The 24,376-nt window shown below is 25.8% G+C and overlaps 2 protein-coding genes across 3 annotated transcripts; one reads left to right on the plus strand and one right to left on the minus strand.

The window, feature by feature from the left end:
* Positions 1 to 1,146: 1,146 nt before the first annotated feature.
* On the plus strand, positions 1,147 to 19,870 carry LOC145841969 (dynein axonemal intermediate chain 3-like). 2 transcript variants are annotated; one of them, XM_082949287.1, is made up of 20 exons: positions 1,147 to 1,270; positions 1,862 to 1,900; positions 4,326 to 4,516; positions 6,089 to 6,212; positions 7,100 to 7,221; positions 8,871 to 9,085; positions 9,870 to 9,986; positions 11,441 to 11,552; positions 12,005 to 12,076; positions 12,399 to 12,530; positions 13,594 to 13,767; positions 14,225 to 14,347; positions 14,621 to 14,773; positions 15,052 to 15,205; positions 15,714 to 15,893; positions 16,488 to 16,618; positions 16,928 to 17,035; positions 17,481 to 17,666; positions 19,022 to 19,141; positions 19,543 to 19,870. In XM_082949287.1, exons 1-20 carry the CDS (start codon positions 1,168 to 1,170, stop codon positions 19,672 to 19,674), a joined length of 2,688 nt encoding a protein of 895 aa, XP_082805413.1. In that variant the 5' UTR covers positions 1,147 to 1,167; the 3' UTR covers positions 19,675 to 19,870. The 2 variants fall into 2 exon arrangements, with proteins under 2 accessions (XP_082805413.1, XP_082805415.1); XM_082949289.1 differs by lacking the exons at positions 1,147 to 1,270; positions 1,862 to 1,900 and adding an exon at positions 3,879 to 3,886.
* Positions 19,871 to 21,374: 1,504 nt separating this feature from the next.
* LOC145842747 (uncharacterized) lies at positions 21,375 to 22,132 on the minus strand. Its single transcript, XM_082950227.1, has 2 exons — positions 22,065 to 22,132; positions 21,375 to 21,856 (listed from the first exon to the last, which is right to left on the minus strand). Exons 1-2 carry the CDS (start codon positions 22,108 to 22,110, stop codon positions 21,591 to 21,593), a joined length of 312 nt encoding a protein of 103 aa, XP_082806353.1. The 5' UTR covers positions 22,111 to 22,132; the 3' UTR covers positions 21,375 to 21,590.
* Between the last annotated feature and the right edge of the window lie 2,244 nt (positions 22,133 to 24,376).

The following is a 24,376-nucleotide window of genomic DNA, read 5'->3' on the forward strand; positions in this document are numbered from 1 at the left end:
AAGAATAAATCTAAAATAAAATAACTAAGCTTTTGAATGTTATATATGTAGTTAAAGGACTAGGAGGGTAAATCACCTTTTTTTCTTACTTTATTGAGTTTTAATAGAGCTAAAGTTGCTTTTTACAGATTTTTAAAAGTCAAAATATTTTTTAATATATAGCTGCTTAAAGTCAAAGACTACAATTGGTTCCATATAGAAGACCAAACTAAAACTGCAAATAACTATAAATCACTAAAAATCTATCTTCTTTGTTTTTTGAGATAACTACTTTAAACTTTCAGGATGTGTTCCTTGAAATGTTAAAAAAAAATCTGTCAGAACAGAATCAAAAAATAAAATAGATAAAAACTTTATGACTAAATAACAAAAAAAAAACTGTATTTTTTTGTTTATTTTTTTTATAAATTATATCTATATATTAAACTTTTTTCCAACAGAGTTTTATAAATATTGCAAGCAACATTACCTGAAAGTTTGAGGTATTTATCTCAAAAAACGTAGGAGAAGATAGATTTTTAGTAAAATAGTCATTTTTGCCGTTTTAGTTTGCGCCTCCCATAAGGAACCTATTGTTGCCTCTAACTTTGACCTGCTATATCTCAAGAATTATTTTAAATTTTTAATATCAGTAAAAACATCTTGTTGCTTAGTTAAAACTCTATAAAATTAGATCAGGTTGTGAAAAAAGTAATTTACTTCCTCTATGCCCTTGGAAAAATAAAATAAAAATTGAAACTAAAAAGAAAGTTTTGAAATAAAGTTCTGAAAAAGTTACCTAAATGAAGTTAAAAAACAATAATAACAAATTAGAAAGCAGTAATTATACACATTTGCATACTAATAATGCAACACAGATTAGTTTTTCTTATGAAAAATGCAAAAACTACCTAAGCATAAATTAGGTAGTTATACACAAAGAAAAAACTAAAATAAATCATAAAAATCTACCAACTAAAATAAATTTACTTGATATAATACAGGTTAAAGTGTTAACTTGTAATAAAATTTATTTTATTTTCAATAAAGGCACTATGAAAATACTGTTAAAATTTTGAGATTTACTCACAGAGTGACTATTTAATCTGAAATCTTTAAAAACAGTTATTGTTATAGATCCTCTATCAGAAATTATTTTTTTTGCCAGGATACTAACTAAAAATTAAAATGGGTAAGTCAAATAACAATTCACCCAAAACCAAAAGGAAAACATCATCTTCTAAAGGCTCTAAGCCCGGGTCTAAGTCTGGTGCCAGACAAAAAAGTGAAGGTTAGTTATAAAATACTTTTTAAATTGAAAAGTGTTTGTATATCTGAATTGTTTTAAGTGTGTACCACCATGTTAGCAATGTTCTTTCTAATTATTTACTTTTTATACCCCGTACTTTAAAAATTTTGATCATGTGTAGTCTGAGTTTTTTTTACTAAACTTCACTTAAAGTTGAATAGATCATAATTTCTTGTAAATTATCTACTTTGTAAATTTTTATATAAATTTTATAAAACTAAACAATGAAGTTAAAAAAAAGGAATTGTTATGATTTAAATCTAAAAAATTTACAATGTACATAGTATATTTTTTGATCATATTCCTTTTCAGCTATTTGTATAACATATGCCAAGTAATTTATAGTTAGAAAATCTATTTGACTAGGAAGTTTATATTAGGAAATTATACTTGATGAAGCTAACTCTAGCTATTGTTTAGAGTTATTCACACATAAAAAATGTTTTAACAAACTAAGAATATAGACCAAAAAAAAAGTTTAAGGTATGATTTAAGCCCTTTAGTTATATTTAGTTTAACATTTTGTTATATAAAATGATAATTGTTATTTTAAATGGAATATTATTTGAACAGACCAAGGAGTTAAAGCTGGTGGAAGGAGAAAAAGTGAAGGTAATTGATACAAAATCATAGATAATAACAATATAATGATTACTTATTTAAATTTGTTATGATAAACATATTTCTATGTAATTTTTTTTAATCTCTTGACAAATGGCTAAACATTAGTATTCCTTAAGTCTCTATGAACTATAGTTGTACTTAAGTATAAACAGGTAATAAAATCTAGAAAATAAAATTGTAGTTAGGTAAATGCAAATAATAAAATAAATTGTGCTTCAATTATCTGGCATTGGACATAAGAGTTAAGCTTCACACTTTTTATAAATATTTAATTTTGTAAATTATTTAGTTTAAACATCACTTGAATGGAACATGAAGTCTTGTACATGTTTGTAAAATTCTTTCTGTAGAATTGAAAAAAAAAACATAATATTTTCAAACAAAATTACTTATTTTTTTCTTTTCACTGGTTAGATGCGTATATGCTTGTGTTTACATGTTTTTAAGAAACAATATTATGTAGAAATTAATATGAAGGTTTATTTAACTATACTTTTTGTTTAAAATTTTTTAACAAAATGTTCCTCAACTGCTCATGTTTGTTTAAAATTATCTGTTTATTTTTTAGTACTGTTTCTGAAGTAGAATTAGATAATTAAATTAGATCTTAAATAAATAAATCAGCTTACATTTATCTCACTTTTGTTTATTCTGAAAACTCTATAAAGGTAAAAGGTTTTTATTAAAGCATAAATTAAAAAATATATTACTTATCGAAGTGTGCATTTATTATTTTATTATAGTTTTTATACTAGTTTAAGTTTAAAAATAACTTTACTAAACATTGAATGTATTCAATAGTTGTAAACTATTATAATAGTTTTTAAATCTCAAAGGTTTTATTTCTGTATAGAAATACATTAACAAGTTATCCTATGGCATTGTTAAAGCCATGGGGGGTGAATCTTTTTTCTAACAACTTGATCTTATTTTGTAGAATTTTAGTTTAGTTACAAGTTTCGTTTTACAGATTTTTAATAAATATTGAAACAAACTTTTGAGATATAGCTGGTTGAATTCTGAGAGTACAATAGGTTATTTATAATAGGCTCTAACTAAAAAGGCAAAATAACTACTTCACTAGAAATATATGCTATGTGTTTTGAGATTAATACCATAAATTTTAATTTTATGTTCCTTGCAGTAGTTTAAAAATTTTTTTTTTTAGTATTCTAACAAGTTTGAAAAAGTAATTTTATTAACAAAAAATCAAACAATATCTGTTTTTATTCAATGAAAAAATAGTGAAAGTCTAACAACTATTTACAATAGGATTTACAATAGAAAAAAATCCTGAAACCTTGAGGTGAAAACGTAGGATTAGATAGAATTTTATTGAAGTAGTCTTTTTTAGTTTGCACCTCTCATAAAGAGCCTACTGTTTCCTCTGACTTAAACTGCAGTATTTTTAAAAACGATTTTATTATTAAAAATCTATAAAAGCAAATTATAGGTAAGTAAAAGTCTACAAAACAAAATCAAATTATAAAAAAGTAATTAAAGTTATACATTTAAATTTTTACTTAAGCTACAGCTGATAATATACAAAATATTATTTAAAATAACTGTAATAAGTTTTTTGTTGTAAAACTAATTTATTTAAAGACATATATAGATTTAAAACAAAATTTAAAGTTTATATTTTTAAAATATGTTGACTCTATTCTATTCAGTATCATTTGAAAAAGTAGTAATTTGAGAAAGAAAAGATTTAGGCATAGTTTTACATAAAGTTTTTATGCTTTTCAAGTTTGATTAAAACATAAAAAATTATTTATCCTGAGTTTTTTATATTAGTAAGGTATAGTATGGACAGTTTTTAAAGACTTTTTTTTTGCCATTTGTTTTAGAATAGTGTATTGTTCTATTTTTACTTAATGTTTTTAAATTTCAGTATAAGCAAGTCAAAAGTTAGTAAAATATAATAATTTTTTTTAGCTGTTGAGAGACGCAGTAAAGCATCAAGAAAAAGTTGTGAGTCTTTGATTTATTTCATATTAAACGTTTTTTTTTTAACTTTTTAATGCAAATAATTAATGTATGACAGTAAAAGCTATTAAATTGATTAGCAAAATTCAATAAGCTTATTTAAGTATTAAGTACACTTGTTCCCACATTTGATTTAAGTAAAGCTATAAAAAACACTGTAAATATTCTAATAAACCACTTGACTTTAATCAATTAGACGTTTATTAAAATACACATTGCCTTTACATATTAAGAATTCCAGTTATAGTAGTGTTTGTTCATATAGAAAGTTCTCAACTCAACTAAACTTGTTTTTTTTTTGTAAAGATATCAACTTGAAAACTCTAATTGATATATTAAGCAGTTAAACTATACCAAACACTTGAATGTTAATTCAACTCAGTTCAAATATACATTACAAATTATTATCTTACTCAATTTACAGACGAGATGCCAGACAACGGCATAGTACCAATCTTCCTGGCAACCAAAACGCAGGAACTGTTCAACTGCATAGTGGACGACCAAGTTACCGAACAGTCACCTTACAAGCTGATTAGCAAGCAGTCAGCGCTGAACGACCTACACAACAGGGCTGCAGTGTCGGATTTTCACCCTGTCAAGCAGATTGTTACTGTAAGTTTGAATAATATTTGGTAGACTTTTATAAAGTGTGTAAATTTGAATTGTTAAACTAGTTGTTGCTGTAAGTTAAAATAGTTTTTATTTGGTTTTTTACTATATCTCTTATGTAAGCGTTTAGAAATTTCAATTATGAAGCAGTTTTTTACTATTTGTTTGCTTTTAATTGTTTTTAACATATTTTTTACCTAATACTTTAGCTAAAGTATTTGTCTTAAATTGTCAAATAAGTTGTTTCTGTAGGTTTGTTGTTGTTTTTAAAATTTTTGTTATACTGGTATTGACTTTTATATAAAATTTAAACTAAAAGTTTTTAACAAATTTTTTACAGATAGATTAGTTTTTGAATCTTTGTATTTTTACGATTTTTTGTTATTAAAAAAAAATGATGTTTTACGTTTTATAACTACTTTGCTATTTAGTGTTCTTTAAATGTTTAATTTTAAACATTTGTATTACAAGTTGTAGGTATATATTTCAAGTCTACTGATAATGAACGGTTTTACTAACTTGATCGTAAACTTTAAAAATCTTACCAGTAGCAATTAATTTTCTACACATTTAGAATATATAGCTTTTATAGACATAAAAGTTTATACCTTACGTTGGTTTAAGGGCATAAGGGATTAAACTTTTTTTTTAATAAAATTTAGCATTGTCTTGTTTATGAAAGCTTTAAGTATAAACTACAAGTCACGTTTTATGGAAAATAAAATATTTGTATTAGTTTATAAGATATAGAAGTCTTTGTAAAAAGATTCCAATACAAATGTATGGACCAACAATTTTTCAAGGTTAATTTTTTCAGAATAATTTGATAATTTACTATAAATCTACCTCCTCCTTTTTGTTTTTTTAGCTAGGGACTTCAAATTTCCAGTAAACATTGATTTATAAATTTAAAGACTTTTAATGTTGCGATTTTAAAAATATTGAAAAATTCTGCATTTAATCGATTTAAATTTAGTAATGGACTTACTGTGAAAACTTGAAAAAAAAAGATTTAAAAATGGAGGAGGAGATATATTTTTAGTGAAATAGTCTTTTTTTTTTTTGCGTTTTTAGTTTGTGTTTCCATTAGGAATCTACTGAGAGGTCACCGACTTTGACAACTTATATCTTAAAAGTTACTTTGAATTTTCCTAAGCTGTTAAAAAAGTCTGATAGCTCAGATTAAACTCTACAAAATAATATCAACTTGCAAAAATCAAGGTGGACCTCCCTATGCTCATAATCATGTTCCACGACTTATGTTTGCTCTTTTTAAATGATATTTGATTTTACTTTAATTTAATATTACTTAAATGTTATAGTATTCTAAAAAATCATTTACAACTTAAAGTTTATTTTCAAACTTATTTCAAACAAAATTCAAACTTTCTATCTTTCTTATTAATTTAACACTTGAATACCAAAAAAAAAATGCAAGTTATTATTTTTAAACAATTAGCTATATAAATTCTGACAAGCCTTTTTCAACTACGATTTTTCTATAAAGCTTTCTGACACAACATTCTAATAATTATTATTCTATTTTTGTTTATTTATGGAATAAATACTGCACAGAACTACCCTGCAGATGAGTTTTTGGTTGTTTTCGACCCAAAGTTTGAGCATGGGCAGAATTTCTACATTTGCATAAACGAAGAGACGAAAAACAAACATTTGAACAAGAAACATGAAGTTTCAGGTTTGTGGTTTTATAAGAACACCATACTTAAATAAAAATTCAACTTATAGGTATTTATTTATAGCTAGTTTTATGACTCATAAATTTGATTATCAGTGTGCATATTTGTTTTAATTTTGTTAAGTGTTATTATTTCATTTAATGTATGTCAGTTATTCATGTTAGCTTTCTGAGAACATGAACTGTGATAAAACATCTTTTATAATGTATAAATCTTATCATATCTTTACAAAGCTGTAAAAATGTATGTTGAAGTAGCTGAAGATTACAACAAAATTTAAATTCAAAAATATCACCAAGGGCATAGTATGACTACTTTAAGTAATTTCAATTAGTCAAAAAAATTGTTGTAACCAAAGTAGCGCTGTGGTTTTCTTTTTTAAATAAGAAATCCATCTTGTTTAGATAACATGAAACTACCTTACAAAATGTAATTATTTTTTTTTTAATTAAATCACTTTTTTACTTTGAAATTTCAACCTTTCTCTTGACAGAAAAACATAAGAATAACTTAGTATTTCGTTGTAACACTGAGTTATATTAATAAGTTACATCCATTTGCAACTTATTCAAGTTAAAATCATTATAAATGAGTAGCTTTTAGAAATCATAAAGGTAACTTAGCATGAAAACTGTCGAGTTTTTGATCTGAAATTCAAATAGTTTAGTGTGCGTTTAAATGTAATAATATATTTATACGAAATACTTTCTTATACTCTGATAACAACTTAGTAAATCATGAACAGGCGAATCTGCTCTATTTTTTCAATTAAAAAGCAGAATGTTTAAATGAGTTTAAAACTATTGGTTTACTGCAGATAAAATCGTTTCATCCACTCTTTAAATTGAAAATAAAAATATATATAAATTTATTATTTTATGAACAGACGAAGAAGAGACTGTAGAAGAAGAAGTTTTTGAATTCAAAGAAGCCGAACCTAAAGAATGGATCTCATACGGGAGTCATCTTGAGATTGATGAGGAGCAAGTCACTAACAACAGAAAACTGGTTTGTTGTCTATTAATTAATATTAATGAGTATAAACAAGAAAAAATTACTAATAAAAAAATTTGTCTCGGCTAAATCTAGACTAAGTTTAAATAATTTTCATCAATTTTTATTTGATTACTATAAATAAAGTAATATTTATAAGCAAGTTTATTGAGAATGTTATAAATACTTCGTACATGAATGCCAAAAAACCTAGAATCCTGTAAAAATCTGGAATTTGAAAATTTAAGCTAAGAAAACTGGACAAAACCTTAAATATGAGAAGTTTTGAAAAAAAAACATGGAATTTTGAACAAAACTACTAAAAATCCTGAAATTTTATCTCTTTCACATATAAACTTAATAGCATAAAGGGTTTGTTGCTTCAGTGTTTAGAATTTTAAATCAAGTTTTTATAAGTTTTATTTTCAAGTTTTTTTTATAAACAATAACATCTGTACTCTTTGTATCGCTTGAAAACAAATAAGATACTTTAAGGGCATAATACTGTAAGATCATCTTCACAGAATAAAAATAATGTTTAAAACTTAAGATATCGTCAGTTATGTTGAAAGTTTTCTGTACAAACAAATAGAGGAAAAACTTGTCTTTGCCAAATTTCTTGGAATTTTGAAAAATTTACTAAATATTTATTTTTTGATCAATCAACTGCAAATTTTTATGAAATGTTACTTGCATTAGTAGAAAAAAAAACATATTGTAACAACTAAAACGAAAAGGATAATATAATCATGTTAATTAAAGATAAAAAAAATACTTAATAATAAAGACATTTGTACTCAAAGTATAAAAATATGCTACAACAGAATTATTTATTAATTAGTTAAGACTAATTTGAAAAAAAATCAGAACAATTGCTTAAAAAATGTAGGAGAAGATAGATTTTAAATGAAATAATATATTTTTGCTTTTTTACTCTGCTCCTTCCATAAGGAACCTATTAAGCTCTCCAACTTAGTACCTTAATGTCTCGATTAAACTAATTTTATTTTTACAAACTGCTAGCTTAGTTAAATATCTTTAAAATAAAATCAACATGTAAAAAAGTGCCTCACTCCCCTATGCCCAAAATTAATCAAATTTTAATGAAAGTGTTGTAAACTTTAGATTTTTAAAATACATTTACCCCTTTCACTAATATAATGAGAATTATAAAGATTTCATTTTTAAATGTTCTTTTAAGTGAGTACTTTTTTAAATAAAAATAATAAGCAAATTATTGTTAAACGTTGTCCTAAGCAATTGTTTTGTGACGTATTAGTTGTTGAACAATTGAATAAATAAAGGTGTTATCCTAAACAAAAACTTTGGTTAATAATGTTAGTACCATCACAAGTGCGCGAGGAATTCAGCCAACCTTTCAGCTTCGACATATTATAAAATAAGTATAAACAATTTTTAATGTATGTATGAGTAGCTGCGAATACTACTCATATATACATCAAAATATTGATATATCAAACTTGATGTACAAATGAGTTTAAACTTATTAATGAGTTCTTTATGATACTAGCTTTGTTTAATTTTTCATTTACGTTTTTTTTGTTGAATATAAAATTATTTTACTTTTGTTTTTCGTCTTGTGTTTTCTGTTTGAGTGGCTTATTTAATTGTATAAATTTATTGAATAAATTGTTTTTCTTCAGATCAAGTTCATAGCATCGCGAGTGCGCAAAGAGTTCGGCCAACCGTTCAACTTCGACGACCGCGAAGCTTCAGTCGACGACCAAGGTACTATGACGTCATCATACGTGGGATGCAAGTCGTATGACGACACTTCATTCAGTGTTCAGCGGATTGAAGTGGACAGGTTCGTGCAAGCCATACCTGAGACAACCGAGAACTCTGCACAGACTATATGGTATGATACTATATATAATTTTCTTTTAATTACAAACTTTATATGGTGGTTTTACTTTTATATGCTAATTAAAGACAATTTTGTTGTTTTTTGGTTATTTGTTAAAGCAATATCCACTACTACTGATAGTTGTGTTTAAAGTATTTCTACAGTTTTTATGTACAGTATTTTTGGTTAAATTTTAAATTTTTTAACTTTGGAGCTTTTTTAATTATATCTTATATTTTTATATAAAAAAAAAATTAACATATACTTTCTGTTTTTCGTTATATTCAACTAAAAAACTTTGTGTGATAGTTTTACTTTCAACTGTTACTTAAAGGTTGTTTTGTTATTTTTTGATTATTTGTGCAAGCAAACCTTGTTAGAATTCTGCGCAGACTATTTGGTTAGACTATTTTGTTTATACCCAGGTTAAATGTTTAAAACTGGTCATTTTAATTCTGCGCATGTCAACATATATTTTATTTAAGTTTCTTTCAATATTAAAAAGGAGACACCCAATTATTCCGTCAACCCATTATAGTTTTAATATTTTATGTTTTTTATTTTGTTTTTTTAATATAAATTAGCTTTATTTTAATATTTAACACAGGAAACACCCAGATACCGCATCAACGCAATATAGTTTAATATTTCATATTTTTCGTTTTGTTATTTTATATAAGTTAATTTTATTTTTATATTCACCACAGGATACACCCAAATACTCCGTCAATCCAATATAGTTTTAATATTTCATGATTTTTATTAATTTTATATTGAATTTCACTTTTTACCACAGGAGACACCCAGTCACTGCGTCAACTCAGTACGAACCTCGTCAGTTTGAAGAAGAAGAAGTTGAAGAAATTGAAGATAATGAGAATTATAAAGATTTCATTGTGAAGTGCTGTCCAAAGTTAGTGTTTTTCATATGAAGTTTTAATAAAAATTATAAGGATTTCATTGTCAAGTGTTGTCCAAAGTTAGTGTTTTTCATATGAAGTTTTAATAAAAATTATAAGGATTTCATTGTCAAGTGTTGCCAAAGTTAGTGTTTTTCATATGAAGTTTTAATAAAAATTATAAAGATTTTGTTATAAAGTGCTGTCCAAAGTAAGTTTATTTACATGAAATTTTAATTAAAGTTATTAAGGTTTCATTGTGAAGTGTTGTCCTAAGTAAGTGTCTTTACATGTGGTTTTAATAAAAGTTATAAAGATTTTATTGTAAAGTGTTGTCCAAAGTTAGTGTTTTTCATATGAAGTTTTAATAAAAATTATAAGGATTTCATTGTCAAGTGTTGTCCAAAGTTAGTGTTTTTCATATGAAGTTTTAATAAAAATTATAAAGATTTTATTATAAAGTGCTGTCCAAAGTAAGTTTATTTACATGAAATTTTAATTAAAATTATTAAGATTTCATTGTGAAGTGTTGTCCTAAGTAAGTGTCTTTACATGTGGTTTTAATAAAAGTTATAAAGATTTCATTGTGAAGTGTTGCCCAAAGTTAGTGTTTTTCATATGAAGTTTTAATGAGAATTATAAAGACTTCATTGTGAAGTGTTGCCTTAAGTAAGTAGTTTGTTAGTTATATCAGTATTAATGATAAACAATTCAGTGACTTTAAAATTATTCCAAATTTATAGCTTCTCAGTGTTACACTACCAAAACTCTTCAGTCAAAATAAACTTATCATTGAAAACATTTTTTTTTTCATAATTTTTTAATTTAGTTTTTTTTTAATGTTGCAAGGAAAATTTTCTGAAAGTTTAAGGTATTTATTTTAAAAAACGTATTGTTTTAGATAGACTTTTAGTGAAATGGCCTTTTTTGCCGTTTTAGTTTGCGTCTCTTATAAATAACCTATTGTTGCCTCTGAATTTGACCTGCTTTATGTCAAAATTTATTTTGAGTTTTAAAAATCAGTAAAAATCATCTTGTAGCTTATTTAAAACTCTGTAAAATAGAATAAAATTGTAAAATGGTTTACCTCCTTCCCATATGCGCTAAATATAAGTATTAATGAAAGTTATATGGATTTCATTGTGAATTGTTGCCCTAAGTAAGCTCTTTGTTTTACATTATTATTGTTTTCTTTATTAAACGACAAAAAACACGCTCAGATATTATTATATTGTTACTAATGAAAATTATAAAGAATATATTGTCAATTGTTGTCCAAAGATAGTGCTTACTTTTGTATCGTATTTTACTGTGTTGTTTATTTAAAATTTACATAGTTCTTAATGTTACATGTTGAAAAGTTATTTATTTATAAATAATCAAACGGTTGTCATTTAATAAAGTACTAGCTTATTTTGCAGAATTAAATTAAAAACTTGTAAATTACTTATGAAAATTAACCTTACAGAATCGAAATGTTATTACAACAAAATCAAATAACAAACGCTTTTGTAAATGATTGGAAACTTCTTGGTGAAGATGATAATGAATTCGGAACTAAATCTGACAATCATCTAAAAGTGAGATATAAATATTATAGTATTACTTGCAGTAACAACGAAAAAGCAGTTGTTATTATTTGTTCAATATTCAAATCAAATTAATGCACAGAATAAAGTTAAATTTTATATTACAAACTAGTTGTTGTGCACTTTGTAGTTTTAATTTACACCAAAGTACCAATAAATAATTTGTTTTCATAATAAGATGCATTATTATTATTTGTTTTGTTTAACACTATTATTATTTGTTTTGTTTAACACTAGTCATTTATAAATCATCATTAGTGGTTTATGATTGGTTATTGTTAATCAGTATTGGTTTGTGATTGGTTATAAATCATCAATATTGGTTTATGATTGGTTATTAAAAATCAGTATTGGTTCATGATTGGTTATTGTTAATCAGTATTGGTTCATGATTGGTTATTGTTAATCAGTATTGGTTTATGATTGGTTATTATTATTTTCAGGAGTACCAGTCATTCACAGATCTTCAGTACAGCAAAGATAAAACCGTGTCTTGTCTCGATTGGCATCCTGAAGTTAGTTTTTATTTTTTTATTGTATAAAATGCCGTTGATTGTTAAGTTAAAAAAAAAAATTTCAACTTATTTATTAATCTACATAATAAAAATTGCATCCGTTGGGATAATGGTTTTGTTTAAACAGTACTTTTAACCGAATCAATATTTATGTTGCATCAGTTTAAGTAACTAGTCAATTGTTTTGTCCAAACTCTATTAAACCCTAGATTTTAGCAATCTTAATAAAATTTACTGAATACTTTGTACTAGCAACAACTTGTGTAATAATTATAGCTTAATACTTTATGTTAATCTCAACACTATTTGTTTTTTTCAACAGATCAAGGGCATAATAGCAGTAGCGTGTTGTGAGAGACTTACTGCATACGAGAGAATTGACAAAGCAACAATACTCGGTATGAGACCTTCATTGATACTAATATGGTCCTTCGTTGATCCCATTCATCCTCAAGTTAGTATTTGAATAATTATACTATATATATTACTAATCATTATAGTCGGAATGAGTCCTTCATTTATTCTTACTTAGTCTTTTGTATCCTACACATCCTCAAGTTAGTTTTCTAAAATAGTTTAAGTTAATTAGATCCTCACATTAAGGCCAAAGGGGGGGGGGGGGGTGGATTCCAACACTTTTTTTACAAAAACAAAATTTGGCTTTTATATGAAAGCTTTTAGTACAAACTACTAGCCCGTTTTTATAGAATAAAAAAATATAACTAAACTTTTGAGATATTTTATTTTTTGTGAAAAGTTTCCGATACAATTGTATGGAATGCAAACTTTTCGGAGTCAACTTTCTCAGAAATTAAAAAAATCACTAAAAATCTATCTCCTCCTTCATTTTTCAAGCAATCTTATTCAAATTTTCAGGAAATGTTTCTTATATTAAATAAAAAAAAAATAATTTCTGAATTTTAATAATTTAAAAGAATAAACATTTATAACAAAAATAAAAAAAAAGTCTATTTTTTTCAAAAAAAAAATCTTTTTATTTAAAATTTTATAAAGTTCAAACTAACGTTTTTTGTTACAGTTTAAAGATTAGGTTGTGAAAGTATAAAGAAGATTGCTTGAAAAATGTAGGAAATAAATTTCAAATAAAATTATCTTTTTTCGCTGTTTTAGTTTTTCCTTCCCATGCGGAACCTATTATGCGGCCCGACTTTGACTGGTCATATCTCAAAAAACAATTCGAATTTTTCAAAACAGTAAAAAGCATTTTGAAGTTTAGAAAAAACTCTATATAATGAGATCAACTTAAAAAAAATGGCTCACCCTCCTATGACCTTAAATGTTAAAAAAGTGTTATCATAATAAAAATTAAACATTTTAACAAAAGTTTAAGAACTAAGTCATTTATATTCTAATTATTATTTTTGAAGTTTACAAAATCCAATGGGTTAACTAACATTTTTTTAACTAAAAAACTTGCTTATATATACTCCACAGATGTTTTGACCACTATTTGATGGCTAAAAAAGTTTATTAAAGTTTCTATTATGACATCACAGGTATTGTTAGAAGCACCAGATGACGTAACGTGTTTCAAGTTCTGTCCGACCAATCCCAACATAGTTGCTGCAGGTTGCATAAACGGGCAAGTAGCAGTTTGGGACGTTTCTGATTATAGTGATAAGTTGACCAATACCAAGCAGAATGCTGGAAACAAAAATCAGAATAATCATGTAAGTACATAAAAACATCAATAGCAAATATAAATTTATTGTGGGATGTTTCTGATTATAGTGATAAATTAACTAACACCAAGCAGAATGCCGGGAATAAAAATCAGAATAATCGTGTGGGTTTTTATTTTAAAAATTATAATCATGTTTTTACATTAAAAAATAATAATAGTCAAGTTTTCAAATATAAGTACATATTAGTAATTATGCTTGAAATATAAAAATATATGAATTTCTATTTATACAAAAATACTAATAATCATGTTAATATTAAGATAATCTCTTATGATAACAAAACAACAACAAAATTACTATGAAGATAAGTTTTCATACTGACAATAGTCTTGAATTTGTTTATTTATTATTTAGTTTTTAATAAACATTTCTCCAGGCGATGTTTGGTGAAGAAATCCCTCCAGATATTTAATAACTATTTATGGTAGTTTAATTTTAACAGGCGATGTTTGGTGAAGAAATACCACCAGATATTCCATCCGTTAGGTGCGCTGCAGTATCGTCAATTGAATTCTCTCATAAAAATATAATTACCTCAATTGAGTGGGTTCCACTACATATGGAGGTTTATTTTTATTTAATTAATTACTTAATAAAAATATAATTACTTCAGTTGATTTGGTACTACTACATTCATAGTTAAAATATTATTTTTTCTTTTTCCATTATATATAGTGACGGTCTTTAGCACCATGTGAATCTATGTTATGTTGAATAAATATTATTACTACTTCTTTTCTTAAACAACGTTTTCTAATGTTAACGAATAGAAGACCTTTGGTTCAATATTTCAGAAATTGCAAGCACTCATTTTTGTTATAACAACATTTCTTCACAGTACAACAAGTTTGCCCACGTAGTGCAGAACTACTCACGTGAGTGCCACCAACTGATAACCACTGGTGTGGACGGCAACATAATGGTGTGGGACATACAGAAACCACCAGAAAGGCACAACCAGCAGCAACAACAAGCCTTGAAGCCCGCGCCTGTTAGTTTGATTGTAAAATTTAATTAGTTTTTTTTTTATTGTAAATTTTAAATTTCTGACATCAATATAACTTTATAAACACATAAAAAACTAATCTAATCGCCAGAAAGTATTAAATAAAAGCTTCCAAAAATTTTCTAGAAAAGTATAAAAACTAAACTAATCAACCGAAAAATATTAAATAAAAGCTACCGAAAAGGTTTCTACAAAAATCATTGTTGAACATATTTTTACAACAAATATTTAAATGTTAGCTTACCCGAATGGTAACTTTCCAGGTATCTTCAGACACACCATTGGGAATATCCAAGACCTTCCAGCATTTGGATTTGAAATGGAGACCATTGTTCAGTATGAACTTCAACAACGGTTCATCAGTATTCGCGCCATTGTGTATATCACTGGGTGAAAAACATAATGTGTTTGATCACGGTTCGTTTAATTTTTTTAAATATTAATTTTTATAATTCATAGTGTATGTTGTTGGGTGAGAAACATAATGTATTTGATCACGGTTTGTGATTTTTGTTTTATTAGTAAAGATTATTCGAAAAAAAAAAGTTTTTTGTGGATTAAATTGAGCAAAAAACACGCTTATGCTTCAAGTGAGAATTGAATCAAAAATTGCTAAAGTCTATGCCTTCATTACAAAAAATAACATAAAATCCTAACATAATCAAAAGTATTATTAAAACTAACAACTTAATTAAGCCTCACAAAACATGAAAACTTATATTATTTCACAAAACAGTATATGTATGAAAACTGTTTGTTGTATATAATTAAAATTAATTAAAACAACTTTTGTGTATACCACTAGGTGAAAAACATAATTTTTTTGATTTTTTTTGTATTTACAAAAATTGATTATTTTATGCAAGCTTTTTTAAAGTTCAACAAAAGTAACACTTAATACTTAAAATAATTTTTCACAAAACAGTATCAGTACAAGGGGGCGGGGACCACATATTCGGGTTGCCAAGCAACAACAAGACCAACAAGCCGCCTCCCCCCGAGAGACTGGAGAACATCAGGGCCAAGTTCTTCAGCGGGACTGAGGACGGGCAACTTCTTTACGCGGATTTCAAACCGCAGGCTGGCGATAAAGATAAGGGACCCCGTTAGTTTTTGTTGGAATGTTGTAAACAAATAGTAAAGTAATTTAGTTTTGTTTATTTATGTTTTTTATTACATATATATGTTTTCGTCTATATATTAATCTTAATTTGCAAGCTAGCGACAAATATAAGGGACCCCGTTAGTTATTTTAAAGTGATTACTTATTGTACTAGGTATTTTATATAGTTATTAATTTTTTATTTGTAATTTTTTATATCCAACTAATGTATGTAACTGGCCCTATTTTTGCTTATATTTTTTAAACAAAATCCGTTAGTTTTTTGTTTTAATAGCTTAGTAAAAAACTACATTGTACGTACAGTGCATTGGCTAAGTTTCAAAAAAAATCTCTACTTTATATAAACTATTTAATGTAAATAAGTTATGCTAAACAACAAATACACCATTTTATTAAAACAAACTGCATTTTATTGAACGTTTTATAAATATTTTATAAAATAAATATTACGTACAATGTACATAGCAAACAAATATTAATCAAAGTTATAATAAACAGCAAAACACTTACTACAAAATGTTTGCCAACATCGAAGTAAATACAAATAAATTATAATAAACAAACAAAACACAACAGAATTGCTACCTACATGGGAAGCATCTATACACGACGGAGCAGTCAATACAGTGATGAGAAATTCACAATTCAGTGACCTCATATTATCTGTTGGTGGTTGGAACTTCAACCTCTACAAGGAAGGGTGCCAAGTTCGTTTTGTTGACTGTTGATGTACTAAGATTACAAAAAAGTATAGATAAATATTTTGTGCTTATGATGTTATTAGTGTTTTTATAACTTTAAGCAAATTTTTAAGCTAATTGTGTTAAATAAACACAACTTTGACTTCTGCTTGTAGTGAGAAGTTATACAGTTATGGACATTATTGATTAATTAAATTTTTTAATTATAACAAACAAAAATCTTAACTTCAGCATGTAGTAAAAAGTTATGTACTTTTGATTATTTTAAATTATTTTATAAACAAATTTAATTATTTATATTTAATAAACAAATAGACAGCCATACTGACATCGGCATGTAGTGAAAAACTTTATACTTCTGGACATTGGAGTCTTACAAGATCTTCCGTATTCTTCTTAGCTACTTCCAATGGAGATATCGAGGTATAAATGTATGAAAAAATCTAAATCATAATTAGTTGTTTCATTTTGATTTTGTTTAATAAGTAATAAACATAACTAAATAAATTATTTATACTAAGTTTATTAAAAATATGGTTTCCGTTATGCGGTTTTGTAAATGACAAGCATTCTGAAAGGAAGCGAAAGTAATACGAGCTAAATAAGTGTAATAATTCTAGATAGTCAGTTTTAGTAGTTTTCTAAAGATAACCCAGTAACATCTTACATAACTTTCATGACAAGTGTTTTAAGGAGTGAAATATTTGTACTTGACAAAGTTTATGCTCTATCAAAATAACTTCTTTATTTGAAATTAAAATAACTAACAAAAAAGGTTTAGTATCTGTGCAACGAAAGCTTTAGGCTAAAGTCAAAACAATGTTGCGCGTAAAAAATTGATAATTTATGACGTGATATGACGTCACAGGTGTGGGACTTGCTGGATCGGACGCACGAGCCCATCATACGTCAGAACGTGACGTCATCGGTGATCACGAAAGTGGTTCCCACGGTCATCACCAGGAAACAGCACCTCCTAGCGGTCACTGACAATATTGGTACACTTCACATTTTGGAGATACCCTGGAACCTTCATCATCCTAGCAATAATGAGGTGAATAAAAATCAGCTTTCATTTGTTTTAATGAGTTTTTTACAATTTTGTATTTGTTCTGCTTTAAGGCCATAGGGGGTAAAGCCATGTTTTTTACAAGTTGATCTTATTTTATAGAATTTTTTCTACTAAGCTTTATGATGCTTTTTATGGTTTTAAAAATTCGAATTATTTGTTGAAATATAATTCGATATGATAGCTCAAAGTCAAGCCGCATAATAGGTTCCCTATGAGAAGGGAAAACTGAAACAGCGAAAAAAGACTATTTTGTTTAAAATATATCTCCTCCTACATTTTTCAAGCAATCTTCTTCAAACTTTCACAGTCTAACCTTTATACAATATAAAAAACGTTAAAACGTTACTTGTAAATTTAAAAAATTTTAAGTAAAAATGTTTTTTTTTTTGAAAAAAAACATTTTAACTTTTGTCAAAAAATTTTAATTTTTTTAAATTATCACAATTCATAAGTAACGTTTTTTATAATATAAGGAACATTTCCTGAAAATTTGAAGAAGATTGCTTGAAAATTGATTTTTAGTGATTTTTAAATTTCTGAGGAAATTGACTCCGAAAAATTTACAGTCCATACATTTGTTTCGGAAACTTTTCACAAAAATAAAATATCTCAAAAGATAATGATATTTTTTAATTCTATAAAAACTGGCTTATAGTTTGTAGTTAAAGCTTTCATATAAATGTTAATTTTTGTAAAAAAAAAGTGTTTTACCCCCCCTTCCCCCTATGGCCTTAATTATTGTATGTGCCTGTTAATTATCAATGTATGTTTTACGTCAATATTTAGGGCTTGTCAAAATTAAGCTTAAATCAGCTGACAGACACGTTTTTATATCTTGTAAAATTTAGGTGTGATTTTTTATCACGAGGTATAAAAGTTTGTTAGTTATTTTAAATTCAAGTACAATTTTTCACCTTGCAAACAAAAGGTTTTCTTTATGTTTGTTGCAGCTTACAATGTATAATAAAAAAAATTTAAAAGGTGTGGTAATTTAATTACATATTAATCAATTGAAAAGTACTATTTGGAGTAAAATGTAGTTTTTAATGTTGAAATGTTTACTAACTGACACATTTTCAAAGGCGTGCCTGTGTCGAAAAAGTTACCTGTTGTATAAGCAACGACAAATAATTGTATTTATTTATTTAAAAAAATATTTTAGTACTACAGATACTAAACAAAAACTTGAGACAAGGTTAATTCAAAAACATTTTTATTGAGCAAACAAGTAAGACGTATTTCAGCTTCTTCTACTGTTTCTGACGATTTTGAAATAAAATTTTGAGTATGTAAACAGTTTTACTTTTCATCAGAAAATACTTATTTATTAATTCCAGCACGCCAGCGTCCGCGAATACATAGATCGGGAAATAAACAGAATTGACTTCATGGAAAAGAAGAAAGCAAATAGAGCCATCAAACAGGACAAAGAAAAAAACAGAATCAACAAAAATCCTGTTAGTCTTTTTTTAGTTTACTAGCTTGACTATATTAAGTATTGATAATCTTTTTTTTTGCATGTAACTTAAATATTTTGATTCAAATTTTAATCTTCTTTCATAAATTAAATGATAACTCTGTGGAAACTTTCTTTTTTTTTGTTAACATATTTTATGTTGAACATAAACTGGGAAAAATTTGAACTCTATTCAAGATTTATACTTAAAACAGAAAATACACATTTCCATAAAAACTTTATTAAAAAACTCTAATAAAATATATATCTTTGTTTTTATATAAACATTAAACTGCGAAAACCTCAATAGTAGTAAAACTTATATTATAACTGTTGTCTTTGTTTAAGATTATTTAATTTTTGTAAGAAAAAACGATATAAAGTTTTTACTAATACTTTCAGTCAAACATAATTGAAGTAGAAGAAAAAGACCCGGAACAAATAATAAAAGACGAATACAACGATTATAAAATGTTGGAAAAAAAATTGATGATCGAACTCGGTATTTGGAAGGAGGATGTTGTTGAGGATTAAATTTTATTAATTGTAACTGAAAAAATACTAGTAAAAATATCTGAAGTTGTTTAATTAGTTTTGAAGTTTTGAATTTTTTAAAATCTGTGAATGAAGTTTTTTCAAGCCTTTTTTTACACTTTTTTTAAAATATAACTTTTATTTTGTACACTGTATAAATTAGTTTTTAGAGTTTTTTACTGTTTTTTTTTTTTGACTTCACTGTGTTTTTTCTATGCTGTTTCTTTTACCATTAAGTTTATTTTAAATTAGCTGTGTTTATTTTTTTTGTTAATAAAATTTTAATCAGTTTTGATGCTAGAAATAACTAAAAAGTTAATTATAAATGAAATTAAAAAAATAATATTCACACAAAGTTCAGTTTTAAACGATAAGATAAGCGTCTACGCAAAATTTAAAAAACTGCGGTTTTTGTTAAGCGTTTGATGCTGTAAGATATCTAAAATATACAGGAAGTTCGATAAAACTATTAAATTAAAAAAAGTTATCTTAATTGCACACTCAATTAAGATGTTTGAAATAGTAGGTTTTTTAGAATGTAATAGAAGTTAATATATTAGTTATATATATATATATTTCTATCGCGATTTATACCTTGAAGCTGTCTTCGGTTGTTTGTCAATTTTCTTACCTGTTAATTCTCGCTAAAAGAAAATTTAAAACAATTATTTAGCATGAAATATAAAATATAATCATCTGGTGTTTCGACTTTAAATAAATATCTTGGATGTTTCAGAGTTTATTTATTTAAAGTTTGCAATAATCTGTGTTTGTATTATTTAAGAATTTTTTTTTATTAAACTTTTTTGGTATTTTTGTAAATTAAAGGTGAAACGTCGTTGCCTTTGTGTAAATAAATAAATTTAATATTAACTTTGTCTCCAAAATTAGTTTTGTCGAGACCTTTTGTGCTTGAGGAATGCTCCTTGCACATACCTATTTTTTGTAACTTGAAGCCGTTTGGTATTTAGTTTTTAAAACGCAAAATAGCTTCAAACTATAAAACTTTATTTTATAAGCCAGAAATAAGAAAGCTATCATAATCTATCAAAAAGTTTTCATCGATGTTTAAACACTGTGTACGAACATTTAAAAAGAATAGTTGTAGTATTTTGACTTGTGTGTGAGTAATTTTTTATACTGATTGCTAGTTCATTTGCAACATCAATACGTTAATTGTTATAAAAATATTTTGTAGTTGTAGTTCAGTTGGGTCGGCTGAACTTGTAAGGACTTGATTTTTTCATTGATAACATTATGCAAATGAAGTAAAGTGATTACAGCAGTATATTAAGAACAAATATACCCTTATTAATAACTTACCCAAAAAAATTAATCTACATCGTTCCCCTAACCCACCTTACCAAAATATTATAAAAAAAAAACGAAAAATAAGTTTTATTACTTCAAATGAAAAGAAGTAAAATATTAGCCAATCAGAAGCAACCTTAGAACTGCAGCCAACGCCTTGTAATTACTTGAGTAAAGTATTTTTGTCTGACTTTCAATTTATAACCTTATTCCTAAACTACTGCAAAATTATTAAAAAGTAATCATTTCACCGCGCCATTTTTCGAATAATTTTTTCAATTAAATTGTATTGTAACACTTACTTATTTTTCTTACTATATTAATAGCAAAATAGCAGAGCTTAAAGCATAAGTGCTTAGATAAATACATTTCAAATGTGTAAACGTGTCAGTACAACTTTTTTAATTTAAACTTTAAAATAGTTTATTTAATCATAAAAGCAGAAAAACATCATACGAGAGTTCAAAGTATCATCAGTTTTAACTACTATTATGAAAAATTACTTTAAAAAAACTATAAACTCTTATAATACAAAAAAAACGTTTTTTACAAAATATAAGATTTTTTTTACAAATTATTTACAACAAAAGGCTATTAGCAAGTATTTAGGCTGCAATGTAACAAACAAGGAGCATAGCAACCGTTGCCATGGTAACAGAGCTGCCGTTGAAAACACCATTTGATCCGCTTTTTTTGGTCGTTGTTTTCGGTTTCTGGGTTGTTTTGGGGGTTGGTTTCACATTTTGGGACTTGTTTTTATCAGCAGCAGCTGTTACTATGGTTTTGGCTGTTCCGTTAGTTCCATTTTTCGCTTTATTGACTACTGTTGAGTTTTTTCCTGCTGTAGTGTTTGTTGCCGCAGAATCAGAATCTTCAAAAAGGTATATTTCGTTTGAATATTTAGCTTTTAAAGTAAGCATTCAAAAGTAAGCAAGTTTAAACAAACATTTAAGCAGAAAGGTTTTAAAACTCGTTTGTAAAACAAATTTTTGAAAAATCAAACAGAAAAATAAAGCTAGAAATATACTTTTTAGTTATTATAAAAATTTATTAGAAAAATTTGGTCTAAGTAAACTTACAAGTCAAAGCAACTACCGCCATGAGGACTACGATGTACTTTATCATTTTAATCAAGTTTAAATTTATCTGACAAACAAAAAAATAAGTTGTTTAATTAAAAATTTGAGACATGTTTTTTGTTCAAAATATTTTTATTTAAACAAACAAGTAAAATCGGTTTCAGCTAACACTTATCAACTTCTTTTGTTAGCAACTAATTTAAAAAATTAATTTGAGTAATTAAACAGTTAGAGGTTTCATCAGAAAATTTAGCTGAAATCGACTTTACTCTTTTATTTAAATAAATATATTTTTGAAAGAGTCATGTCTCAAATTTCTGTTTAATATATGTAGTAAAAAAAAGTTATACAATTTGTTTAAATGTAGCAAACGTTATAAATTAAAAAACAAAACTTTATAACGTTTCAATTTACGTTGTCTCTAAAGCAAAAAAAAATTACAAAATCTGCATAACAAACTTCAGATGATACTAAAGGTATTAGAATAAAATATTATCTTATTCAAAGTTTATTGAAAAGAAAATTATCTAAATTAAATTATAAAAAACTAAAACTTATAAATTTTCAGTTTACGTTTTCTTTAAAGCAAATAAGATTTACAAAATCTGCACAACGAACTTCTAATGATACTAAAGCTAACAAAATAAAATTTTTATCTTAATGAAAGTTTAATGAAAAGAAAAAAATATCCTACGCTTTTTTCCGCCCACTTTGTTTTTATTTAATTAAATATTTTGTTTTTATTTAAATTTGTCACGTTTTAATAGACTTCAGATTTTTTAAAACTTTTATTACGATCAAAACTTACCATTGTTTAAAATTTTAAATAGATACTTTTAAATTTATTAAAAAAAAATTACGTATCCCATATAAAACTTTTTATTTTTAACTTAGTGTGAAGGTTAATTATTATCTTGCTATGTACTTAACTACTTATGATTGTAAGAAAACATAGACCTTTTATTAAAAATTTTAGGGAAATTAAGTGTAAAGCCATGGTGAATATATTGAAACATAATCTGTTATTAAGGCTTTTACGTAACTACGAGTTTATCGTTTTGTATTTTTTAAAATTGACTCAAGCTTTTATTTGAAATGATTTGTGACGTAGTGTAAAAGATATTATGAATAAAAATTTAAAGCGAATAGTTCATAAAAACACTTTGGTTCCATAAAATACGACTGACGTTTGATAGTCCACTTCGATATTTTAACGAGCTGAATGCTCGCATACGATTAAGATAATAAGTAAAAACAACTCTCATCAAAAAAAAAGATTATTTTGCCTAGGACGTTGTACGAACCAAAATGTTTTATATCTAAGATGAACTACATAATGATTTTTTTAAAAACTTTTATCAGCTATGTACAGTGCACTTTAAATATTCATTTAATATCTATTTCAAAGTAATTTTATCTTTCTCAAAGCAGTTATCATATTAATACAAAACTGTTTTCAAATGAACATATATGCAATAGTTACAGAGCTTGTTAAAAACTTAATCTCTAAAAAGTAAACTTTATGTTAAATAATTTATAAATGCTCATTATCATTAAAACGCTGTTAATTCTTTATAAATAATGACATGATATGTTTTTTGTATACGCTTTGAAAATGTTTACTAACAATAAGTTTAAAGCAATGTACTTGATTGAGATTCTTGTATTTAAATTACCCTGGAGTTTAATGACTTAAAAGTTTCAAAAATATTTTTGCAAAAGTGTTAAATAAATTAATATTACAGACTTTGTTCCAAAGTCATAAGATTTTTAGGAGAAGTAATCATAAAAAAAACTAAAGTTTGAAGGTAAAGTAAATTTGTTTAAATCTTAACTTATGATGGTTACTGTTGTTGTAAATATATGTAAAGTATAACTTTGTTAAAGTAATTAGTATATTCTAGTGGAATAGTACTATTATCATCATTTTAAAGCATAAAGTTATAGAAACATTTTGAGCGTAAAAGGATTATTTTATTTTAAATTCTTAAAAAAAAAGCCTGCTTCAAGTTGTATGTCTTTTGGAGTTACAAGTTACTTACAAGTTACTTCAAGTTACAAGTATTTTCTTAACTTTATTTAATTTCAGATGTTGATTATAGCTTTCATTACCAATAGTAGCTTGCAGATATGATTAACACAACATTATTTATAGAATGACAGATACTTTACTTAAGTTATCAATAATCATATCAACTTGTAAATCTTAGTTACTTATTTTAACATTCATTTGCTCATTTTATCTGTTGTTCATATTTTAATTTTATGTTTTATGTTTGCTGTTCTTAAAAAGGCTTGCTATTTCTAATATC

This window comes from Thalia democratica, chromosome 8 (genome assembly GCF_965202585.1).
Source record: "Thalia democratica chromosome 8, ktThaDemo2.hap1.1, whole genome shotgun sequence".
NCBI classification, from domain to species: Eukaryota; Metazoa; Chordata; class Thaliacea; order Salpida; family Salpidae; genus Thalia; species Thalia democratica.

Excerpts from the sequence above, each read along its gene's own strand:
- LOC145841969 (XM_082949287.1), top strand. The coding sequence starts at position 1,168 with ATGGGTAAGTCAAATAACAATTCACCCAAAACCAAAAGGAAAACATCA. Across the intron at positions 4,517-6,088 it reads CTGTCAAGCAGATTGTTACT|AACTACCCTGCAGATGAGTT; the intron begins GTAAGTTTGAAT and ends AATACTGCACAG. Across the intron at positions 15,206-15,713 it reads ACATAATGTGTTTGATCACG|TATCAGTACAAGGGGGCGGG; the intron begins GTTCGTTTAATT and ends TTCACAAAACAG.
- LOC145842747 (XM_082950227.1), bottom strand. The coding sequence starts at position 22,110 with ATGATAAAGTACATCGTAGTCCTCATGGCGGTAGTTGCTTTGACTT. Across the intron at positions 21,857-22,064 it reads GGCGGTAGTTGCTTTGACTT|ATTCTGATTCTGCGGCAACA; the intron begins GTAAGTTTACTT and ends ACCTTTTTGAAG.